Source organism: Haliotis asinina, chromosome 1, assembly GCF_037392515.1.
Source record: "Haliotis asinina isolate JCU_RB_2024 chromosome 1, JCU_Hal_asi_v2, whole genome shotgun sequence".
NCBI classification, from domain to species: Eukaryota; Metazoa; Mollusca; class Gastropoda; order Lepetellida; family Haliotidae; genus Haliotis; species Haliotis asinina.
The window spans coordinates 50725793-50736943 of NC_090280.1; the positions used below are offsets into that span (position 1 = coordinate 50725793).

The window sequence follows — 11151 nt, forward strand, 5'->3', positions numbered from 1 at the left end:
GTGCAACAGTATGACATCAAGGGACAAAGAGAATGTATACTTCACTCACTGTCTTTTTCTTTTTCTACCCAGCTGCGGATTAGAACCCAGGTGTGGCACTTGCAGGTGTCTCCGGTTACATTTGTCCTGGTTAATAAAGTTAACAAAGATCATAAACAGGAATAAGAATCTATGGATTCTTTCAGTAAGTAGTGAGAACACATTATTTAAAATATTTAATCTTGACCAGAGGACCATATAAAGGTATATTATGCGCGCAGCATTGCAGAGGTTTTTCTTTTGACAAAAACTGTGTTAAAAATATTTTAATACACGAGCATATTTTCAGATTGCCATTATAGCAAAATGCATGTGTTTTATACGCATAAACATGTCTTTGAAGGGCATTTAGAAGTGAAATGCATAAGAATGAAGATTTTATGGATATCAACTTCTTTATATGAGAACACAACGTTTCGGAGTTAATGCTTACTGCTTCACCTGATGAAGGAGTAAGCATTAACTCCGAAACGTTGTGTTCTCATATAAAGAAGTTGATATCCATAAAATATTCATTCTTACGCATAAACATGTTATCTGGTAATGAAAACACGAGTTGCCGAAGTACTTTTTCACATTTCGTTCGCTATATAGCTATTGCCAACCACTCCTATGTACCATTGAGGAAGTCGATACGCAAGTGAGAATCGCAAGTGGGAATCCCCTTGCAGCTGGTCTCAATCGACCTTCACCCCGGTGGCAGGGTCAAAGGTTAGAGCACACCCAAATTGACTGTCGGTGTTATTTCAATGTTCGCGCACTATTGCTGATAGTGTTGGTTACATTTAGGGACAATATTCGGTGCATCGGTACCTTCAAGCTGCTGACATGGCCACAGAAGAAGGGAGAAACGTAGTTATAGCCATTGATGACAGCGAGTTCTCGGAATATGCATTCGACTGTGAGTAGAAGTAAAACAAGCAGCCCCATGCAGCAACGATTTACACACCCAAAACCATCCATTGTACTGCAGACGTGCAAGCCGTACAAACAGACAAGACCGTCCCGCGAAACAATGATTTATATCTTGAGCATGGGTGGAGGTTTTAACTCTCTGTGAATGAAAACATTTTCTAGATAACATTGCACACTTCATATTGTGTCACTCAGTCTAGATCTAGCACGAGCCTGAGGTTGCTGAACATTTACGCCGACACCTTGTTTACGGCGTTTCATTGTGTTGTGCTTAACAGCAGACGCAGGGTCGAGCTAGCGCGAGTATTACTTGACCGTGCTGATACTAAAACACAGTCATTTCTTCATTTTTGGCATATCGTATTTGATTTGAAACCCATTTTTTCCATAGCGATCATAAGTAATAACTCAAGTCGCCAGTTTCCACTTTCTCTATTATTCACAGTTATGAACTAACAGCCAGAGGTTTACTGTAAGATACCGTTGGGGACTTGCGGGCTTCACAGTGAGCTGTATGTTTGTAGTCATCATAGTTCATGATCAAGATATGCCCACATTCTTCATATAGTAGTATGATGGGTAGATAAACGGATCATGGGAATCAGGATGGGGACAATGCCGTACTGATGTGAGATGTGAATACAGGATTTCCTGGGAGTTGTGGACATTAGGAGATGCTCATTGTTGTCATATAACTGTACTGTTGCTACATAGACTGTGAGTCAGTTTAATTTTTGGGGGTAAGTGTCGTAAAATATGAATTAAAATGGCATAACATGAGAAAGTAGATGTTTATGTGTTTGGGATTTTCCTAACATGAAGCAAGTAGTACATAAAAATTCAATTTCCAACATTTTTGTGTGTGAACAGGTAACCAGTTTCAGTCATAGAAGTATTAGTGTCATTTTTAATGTTGATTGTGGAAACTAATTCTGTTGGTGGCCTCCAAAGCACTGTAATGAGATAGTACTGCCATCTCAAGTGGTACAGTATGGTCTCACTCAAGATGGATGTCCCTCGCAGTGATGTTGGTGGAATATTTTTAAAAGCCACATAATCACTCAATCACTCAAGGGTGTTTCCAGTGGGGCTACACAAGACCCAATAAATCCCCACTGACTTCTATAGCGATGTTGTATTTTTTGAAAATATTAATTATGATATCAACAGCTATTAATACAGAAGTAGCAATATATAATATGACTTCAGCAAGCTCCTTTTCCAGGTAAAGGAAGTTAAAAGGACCAAGCGCAGTTTCGTACAGAAGATCAGTCGCTTGAAAATACCTGTGGTCACATTCAGTATAAGTCGTCATGTCAAAAAAGACTAAATATTAATAAGTACTAAATATTGCAAAACAAGGTCAGTTTAATTACTGGATAGATGTACTTTTAAAAAATTTAAAAATCTGCACAAAATCACCCAATCACAGCTGTCAAATGATTCAGTCAGCACTAAAGACTCCCTAGAAGGGCTTTTTATAATATGGATTCTGATTTCGTGGGCAGGGGTTCAAAATGTGTTTTAAAAGCCACTTGCCACAGGGCAAGTCACGTATGAAAGAAACTTGTCCTGACTAGTTTTCCACTTGCCCTGATTTTATGACACAATCATGATGACGTAATTATGAAAGAATAAATCAATGTGGTATTTGATGTTAATGTTTATTAGACTATTTATGGAAAAGTGCTAAACAGCAAAGAAGGATAATTCTACTTTATTGTCATTGCAAAATTTAATGGTTACATTTTGAGCAGATATGAAATGAAATCAAAGTTTATATGCAGTTTGAAACCATAAGTGGAAAACTATTTAGTAGACCACAGACATGTAAGATACCATTATTTGATGGCCAGAAATGAAAACTGACTGGGATTTTTGAGCCCTTGGTGGAGTGTAACCTTTATGCCAGCTGACCATACCTGTTTCAGCCCGAACCAGACTATGACTGGCAGACAAATATATGTACATTTGGTGGGAAGGGGTGGTGGGGTGGAGGGGATGTGTTCAGTGAGGTAGATATATACTCCAGGCATGGTGTGTGTACGTTGAGACCAAATGTTTCCTATCTGGACATGATGTGGGATGGAACATGTTTATATCTGTATCACAAATTCTGTAAGCAAACGGGGAGAATTGAGATTTTATCATGCTTCACTAAAGACATGAAAGGTTTATGACATGTCTGATTCTCTTCTCCTGTTGACCTCACAGTTGATGTACCTATGGTTTAAGTACCCAGGTAGAATCAAGTGTTTCTTCTCAACAGTTTTGACAATTGTTTCTGAATCATTGTTCTGACAAGATGTCAGACCCTAAGCACCCTGTATCTTGTACATTTCAGTCTATGTGCAGCAAGTGCATCGTCCCGGTGACAACATCACACTAATTCACTGTTCAGAGTACGCATCTCTCATTCATGCACGTAAGTAGCTGTCACAGGCTTGTGTCTTAACTGTGTCCACTTTGTTGCAGTCTATATCAAACACGCCCATCGAGGCTCGGACCACATCATCCTGGTGCATGTACCAGAGTACACTCACTTGACTCAGGCCCGTGAGTACTAACCAGCAACACCACTGGACTGTAACGGCTGCTGTTGTGTTGGTGTAACACTGCTGTAACATTGTTGTAATGTTGCTGTGATTATCCTATAAGTCGGGAGTAACTGCTGGTGTAACTCTGTTGTAATGTTGCTGCGATGATCCTATATGGCTGGAGTAACTGCTGGTGTAACTCTGCATCCCTGCCTGCTTCACTAGCTTGAGTTATGTGAAGCTTTCCTTGTATCTGTTTTCTGTGAGACTAGAAACTATATTTGGTTATATTACATCACTGTGTATCTGTGTGTACATCTTTGTGTATTTGCATTTGAAATCTGTGTAAGTGTGTATATTCCATCTGTACATCTCAGTGTGTTCTGGTATGTGTATCTATATTGCATCTCTCTGTGTGTGTATATTGGTCTACATTGCACCTGTGTGTGTTTGTACATCTGTCTATATTGCATCCCTGTATGTGTGTATATCTATTTATATATATGCATGTATGTCTGTCTATACTACATCTCAGTTACATCTCTGTATGTGTGTGTGTGTGTGTGTGTGTGTGTATATATATATAATCTGTCTATTTTGCATCTATCTATGATTGTCAATGGGGATAACATAAAATAAGGGGACAAAGAAATTGAATGCAGCAAGTAGAAAGGGTGCGTTACCATATCGCTGCTCCTGAACACAACTTCCGATGACAATGGAATTCCACATGATGCACATGCACACAGAAGTTAACCTCTGTAAATGTATTGGAGAATTCAAAATCATTAATGCAATAGAGTTGCTGAAATGCTGAAAAATGCCTGCTAGGCATTATCTCAGTGAACAAACAAAATTGAGAATTGCGGGTATTATGCGGGGAGTGGGCGGAGGGGACATCATTGTATGCAGTTGCCCTATTGTTGGGTAAATTAAAAAGTGTTATTTCACCCGAAACAGGTGGGGCTTCAATGAAACCTGGGCATGGTAGACCAAAATCAGCAACACCACAACAGGATCGTCTCATTGCATTAATGGCCCCACGCAGTAGGTTCAGATCAGCACCTGCCATCAATCGGAAGTTCCATACACTCACTTGGTGACTAATTTCACACTCACCAGTTAAAAACTGGTTCTATCAAGCCCGTCTAAAAGCAAGGTGGCCTTTCAAGGGTGTTACCCTTACAGCTCACCATAGGCGCCAAAGATTGGCATGGGCGAGGCAACATCAGGAACAGGCTTTGTGCCATTGACGTGACACCATGTTCTCAGATGAGTGAAGGTTTTGCCTCCAATTCACAGATGGCAGGAAATATTGTTGGCGCCGTAGCAGTGAGCAGTATGCCAGAGCTGCAATTATTGACCATGATCAATGTGGGGGTGGTAGTGTCATGGTGTGGGGAGCAGTTACACAAGACAGGCAATCACATCTGGTCATCATTAATGGATCCTTGACTGGTCAGCAATATGTTGACAAAATTTTGCATCCTATCATGGCTCCAACTGGCTAGAATCATTGGCAGGAGATGGTAATACCAGAACTGTCACAGCTTATCTCCAACAAGAGGGCATACAGACATATTGGGCTGCCAGACCTGTCACCAAGTGAACATCTTTTGAACATTCTCAGTCAAAGGGTGTATGCCAGGGACCCCACACACGTCAACCTGGCCCAGTTTGGTGCAGCTCTTCATTAGTAGAGGTGGGCAATACCACAGGCAACCATCCGGAAATTAATCAACAATCTGCCATCAAGGTGTCATGTAGGTGTTGCCCAACATGGTGGACACACCAGATATTGAACTTCACGCCAAAATTTGATTTAGTGGACATTTAGAGCAAATTCATTCACTGTCATTTCATCAGTTCCCTTACTTTTTGTTGGTAGTATAGTATTGAAAATGGCTCGCTATGCCTCATTGAGAGCGTAATGGATAATTTCCTTGTCAAATGTTCATTTTTGCCTCATAGAGACAAGTGTGTATTTTCAGTCCTTCAGTTCCTGTAAAGAAAACTCGTGTTAAGTTTCATTGTTTTGAGAATCACTGTCCATTTAAAATATATTGGTTTATCTTTTTACTTTATGTGAAGCATTGGTCCTACTTATCCTTTTGTGTTATTCCATGGGACCAATTATTAGTGTGACTAAAGCCTTTGAGCAACATATATATGGGTTATAATGTTTTTGTGTGTAAAACCTTTGCCAGCTATCTTTGTAAGAAAAAACTGTGAACAGTATATTTTCTCCATTTGCTTCTTTTTCAATAGCAGCCTTGCTGACCGATCCTGTAGTTGTGGCTGAACTCATTAAAGAGGAGGAGGTGAAGATCAAACACCTGGTTGACAAATACAGTGAAAAGATGAAGAAAATACATGTATGCACTGCGATATACTCTTCCTTTTCTGGTCACTTGTATCAATGTAGTCTTGCTATTCTGGTGACATGTATCATAACATGTATGTCTCGCAATGTAGTTTTCCTTTTCTGGTCACTTGTACTTGTCCTCACCTGTCTTGAAGTATGACGTCAGATGTTGGGGGAATCCTAATGTGTCTGTTCCTCCTTCACAGGTGGGTGGCAAGGTCAAGCAGATGACAGGCAAGGTCGGGGAGGCAATCATCGAGGCTGCCAAGGGAGAGAATGCTGCTATGATTGTTGTCGGAACTCGGGGCATGGGCAAGATGAGGAGGACATTTCTTGGCAGTGTCAGCGACTACTGTCTACATCACTCCCCTGTCCCAGTTCTTGTGTGCCGACATAAACCAGTAAATGAACACAAGAAGTAGTTCAGCAACTCCTCATATGGACAACTACACTTTGTGTTTCCCAACTGAAATGCAGAATAACTCTATGAGGAGTGTCAATCCAAAAACTAATCACACAAGCTGCTTAGGGCTGGGTGATAGTTGAACCGAGAAATAGGAACACTGCCCATACCCATATGTTGAGTGATGTAAATATGTGATGTATTAAATAATTAAAGTATGTTGTGTATTTCCTCCATTCCCAGTTCAGTTGAGGTTTACGTCACATCTGCATTATTTCAACCATATTGTGACGAGACCAAGTCTGCATTCATATACCTTTTAAACACAAAGTTTAAATGTGTTGTTTTCAAAATATGTATATGCATTACATTATTATTTACAAACAAAAAAGTCATTGCAGCAAATTTAAGGGCAAGCAATCCATGATTAAATTGAATCGTTAAAAATTATGATACAGACCAATCTCTCTTTTCCCAGAGACGATGGGATAGCTAGCTTTGTTGTTAAAGCATTTGCCCATCATACTTAAGACCTGGGCCCCATTCCTCAAAGCAATCATTGCTTCAGGACAGTTGTAAGTCTGTGTTAAAATAAGTCTTTGAATGTCATTTAGAAGTGAAAATACATAAGAATGAAGATTTTTATGGATATCAACTTCTTTATGAGAGAACACAACGTTTCGGAGTTAATGCTTATGAAGGATGTATGAAGGATGCTGATGAAGGAGTAAGCATTAACTCTGAAACGTTGTGTTCTCTCATAAAGAAGTTGATATCCATAAAAATCTTCATTCTTGTGTTAGAATATGTTACGATCATCCTAGCGTTATGATCACTTTGTGGAAGGGGAACCATGGTTCAGTTCCCCTCATGTATGCATTGTGTAAAGCCCATTTCTGGTGTCTTTCCACTGTGATTTTGCTGGAATATTGCTAAAAACGGAGTGAAACCTTAATCACTCTCTCACATCTTCTTTCCCAGAAGATGTTAACTTGGTCTGTGCAATGGTCTGTGATTTTTCTGATGTAGATACCATTGTCACACCTGCAGATGGTCTGTGATCTGTGTGATTTAGACATATGATTGTGACACCAACAGATGGTCTGTGAGATGTAGACACATGATTGTCACACCTGCAGATGGTCTGTGATCTTATGGTGTATACACATAATTGTCAAACCAACAAAAGGTCTGTGATCTATGTGATGTGGACCCGTTTGTCACACCCACAGATGATCTGTGATCTGTGTGCTGTAGACACGTTTGTCACACATATGGTTTGATCAAACATCTGGGAAAATGCCAAGGCAGTCTTCATTTGAATAAATACTTTCATTTGTAGAGTGGTGTCCCTTTAACAGACCAGAATCCTGTGATTGCAGGATTAAGCCCAAGATTTGCCCTTTATCAGTTTTATGCTGTTGAGACATACCTTGCTTGTCAAATGGTTTCATTTGTTTATATTGTTTGACCATCTAATACATGACAACAACAGAGTATTTTGTGTTTCTGGGCTGTACAGATAGCCCTCATTTTCTCATAAATGTATGGTTTTGACTTGGCAGTGAAAATGACCTTTTCTAATGTGTTTTAGAACTAGAATAAAATATATTTTCTCTGGCAGTATTAGCTATTTTTCTCTGAATCTAATCCACAGTTTATGACAATATTCTGTTTATCTACTGGTTGTCAAATGATGTCTTTCTGGCATGACTTGTATATTCTCTGTTTTCACCTACTTCATATAAACATCACTTTGCTCAGAAGGCAGTGTTGATGTTTCCAAGAAATTGTTTTATTGAATAACTGTATGAATTGTAATTTATACAAACTATTGTTTTCACTGTCAGAATCTCATGCACTTAATTATACAGCAAAATTGAAGTATCAGAAATTATATAGCTGAGTAAAGGTCCTATTTGTTGTCTGTTTTTGTTTTGTTTTGCTGATATTTACTTTATTGTTGAGCTTTTGCCTCACCCACTTGTATGCATCAAAAAACATTATCCAGCTCTGCTGAGCTGCTCAAAGGCGTTTTGTCTTACTGTCATCATTGGATCATACTTTCAATCTCAACTCCCTTAGGATCATACAATTCTTGCAGCTGTTTCAGTTATACACCCTGCTTTAGTTACATATGTTATCCATGAATGTCCAGAGTAGAATGTTGATCTTCCTTATCCCATGCTTGTTGTAACATGCAACTAACGGGATCAGATGGTCTTGCTAGCTCACTTTGTCCACACATGGTATCGGTTCCCAATTGCGCAGTTCGATGCTCATGCTGTTAATAACTGGATGGCCTGGTCAGTCATGTACAGACTGCAGCCATATTGCTGGAATGTTCAAACAAACCAGTACTTCCGTCACATGTTAACTCACTATGACCATGGCTTGGCCTTGCTTACTCCATTTAGGTTTGTTGAAGAATAATTCTGTTCGAAATACAACCAAGTCAAATGTTGTACAATGGTTATACTGTGCAGAGATATCAAGTCGTTATACAATGTAAACCGAGATGTTGATGAAACGCGACACCAGTACAATGACCTGTTACTGTTCCCGAAAGCCTGCAATCTTCTATCTTCACTTGTAACGTAACACGTGTGGGTACATCTAGTCCAGCATATAACTAGAGGACTCCACACTATATCAAGTGTGCTCGATGTAGGCCTTGGCTGGAATACGAGTTTATTCATATGAACTAGGGTACATCTTGCAAGTGGAAACATCTTTACCTGGTTATACAAGACAGTAATGAGCAGACCCGACTCGCATATGAATGTGGGTGTTTTCTTTGAGCCGCACACGCAGTTCGCAACCATCTTTACACGTGCAGTAAAATTCACGGACTGACGAACAGTATAGATTAAATATGTTACAGTCAGATAAGGAAATCAGTCAATTTCACATAATATACACATGCACAAAATTTAAGCGCCACTATTTTCATAGTGTCTTGATTTCACCACTGAAGATTAGACATACAAACTGTAAATGTTTATAACTTAATTAGCCTTCCATAGATTCTTCAACCTAAGATTGTCAAGGTATGACAAGGAAAGCGTTCTGCACGTGCAACTCCATTTTCCTACCATCTGAATCTTGAAAATCAAGTTTCACACACTTGGTTTCACTGGTGTATTGTGAGATTCTCCTTTCATTTTAGAGTTAGAAAATCAGTCACGGTGAGGAGAAAGTTAGCTACAGCTGAGAGATGGCAGGTGAAAGGCACGAAAAATGCTGGCATGTCATGCAGGGCCATTGCAAGGCAAATGGGTCGTCATCACAGCGTCATCACCCGTTTATTTGCCAAACATAATCAAACCATTGATGTCAATGACAGGCATAGATCTCGTTATGATAGTTACCATTGAATATCCAAAGTAGCAGATCACAAAAATAGTGGGTGACGCTTAGCTGTGTATAACTCAGTCTTACAAGTGGATCACAATTTCAACATCACATATTGGCATTAACAGTTCAAAGAATTGTAGCAGCGACTGTTCCTCTTCAGCTTGCTTAGCATGTACACCTGTATGCTTGACACACTTTGTGTCCAGAGTACCACACCCCACGGCACAGGTCGCTGTGATGGGGATGAATAATATAGGTTAGGGACCGTTCGTAATTTATGGCTTGACGGGGGACGATGTTTTTTTTTGTTTTTTGGTTTTTTTTTTTAAAGGCATATGTAATGTGACATAGAGTGTAAAATGTATGATTCCCCTGCATCTAATCTCATTTATGTATTAGATGATCCTCTGGTGATGCATGTCAGGACTCAAGGTGAAACCAAGGAATTCTACAGCTCCCAGATTGTTGGACACACTCTGAAATTTGAGGCTGATTTTGTTGATAGTGATGTACTGCTGGACGGTACAGGGATGGGAGTTAACCAGGTGAAGTTATTCGCCAATTCTAGTCGGTCAGGTGTGGAGAAGCTTTCTGAGAAGCCATTGTATCATGTGTACGCAATGTGTGGAACAGAATAGCAATCACACTGACTCTTTCGCCTGGATGAAGTCAGCTGGTCTAAAATTTCATTTTGCTGCACAAGACATGCAGCTTCCCACTCGCTATCGCCTAAATGTGATTCTGAAAGAAAATATTCCATGAAATGCTGATTGTGCAATGAATTTACTGTCTGTCCAACATCTTGTCAGTGGATGCTCTTCCTTGGGTCAACAGTATATCTCAAAAGACATGATGGCATGGTTCGAGGCTTTCAATACCGTCTCCACCATGCCCCTGGCTTTGACCCCGAGGTCCATCCACGGTACGACCCTGAACATGTCCATGGCGTCATTGAAAATGACAGCTTTAAACTTCTGTGCATCTTGTCCTTTTTTATAAAGCCAATCGTGTGTTGTTCGTTTTGATAAAGCCAATGGATCTATTATATCATTGAATTTTCTGTCCCTTTTGACAGCGATGTGATTGTGATTCAGCATGTTACGTATGCATGCAGCTGAGGATTCTCCTTGACGCGAAAACCTGCGTATATGACAACCTGTCGATATTATTCACATTTGAAAAGATCTGAAAAGCAGCCAGAAAATCCACAACCTGAATGCAGTTCTTGCGAATCTTTGGTGTGTGCACGCAGGCGGTGTCTTGTTGCATCACATCGGGAATTCCAATCCGTCTGATATTTGAATCTAGCAGTCCTCTTGCAAAAGCTCACAGTACTTACTTGAATCAAGAGTGCGGAGTAAAACTACACTCACTCACTCACTCACACTACTTGAATCAATGCTGCTTGTAATTTCCAGAAGCGGTTTAAACCACATTTCCCGATCCCACCCCACACCGTGACAGAAAACGAGACTTGTGGGCACACTTTTTCGCACACTTTTTTACCTTTTCGACACCACCTTCTCCTTGTAATT

At 39.9% G+C, this 11151-nt stretch overlaps 2 protein-coding genes across 6 annotated transcripts in view; one reads left to right on the forward strand and one right to left on the reverse strand.

The window, feature by feature from the left end:
- The window catches only part of LOC137293001 (vacuolar protein sorting-associated protein 33A-like), a 182185-nt gene that overhangs the window by 119961 nt on the left and 51073 nt on the right, over positions 1 to 11151 (reverse strand). The gene's annotated exons all lie outside the window — the stretch shown is intronic.
- On the forward strand, positions 741 to 8186 carry LOC137292950 (universal stress protein in QAH/OAS sulfhydrylase 3'region-like). 5 transcript variants are annotated; one of them, XR_010957478.1, is made up of 5 exons: positions 759 to 940; positions 3299 to 3379; positions 5760 to 5866; positions 6063 to 6875; positions 7029 to 8186. XR_010957478.1 is itself a non-coding variant. In XM_067823871.1 (4 exons), the coding sequence occupies exons 1-4, from the start codon at positions 868 to 870 to the stop codon at positions 6276 to 6278; spliced, it is 477 nt and encodes a 158-aa protein (XP_067679972.1). In that variant the 5' UTR covers positions 741 to 867; the 3' UTR covers positions 6279 to 8186. The 5 variants fall into 5 exon arrangements, 4 of the variants coding, with proteins under 4 accessions (XP_067679972.1, XP_067679973.1, XP_067679974.1 ...); XM_067823871.1 differs by having other exon boundaries at positions 741 to 940; positions 6063 to 8186; XM_067823872.1 differs by lacking the exon at positions 3299 to 3379 and adding an exon at positions 3430 to 3510 and having other exon boundaries at positions 747 to 940; positions 6063 to 8186.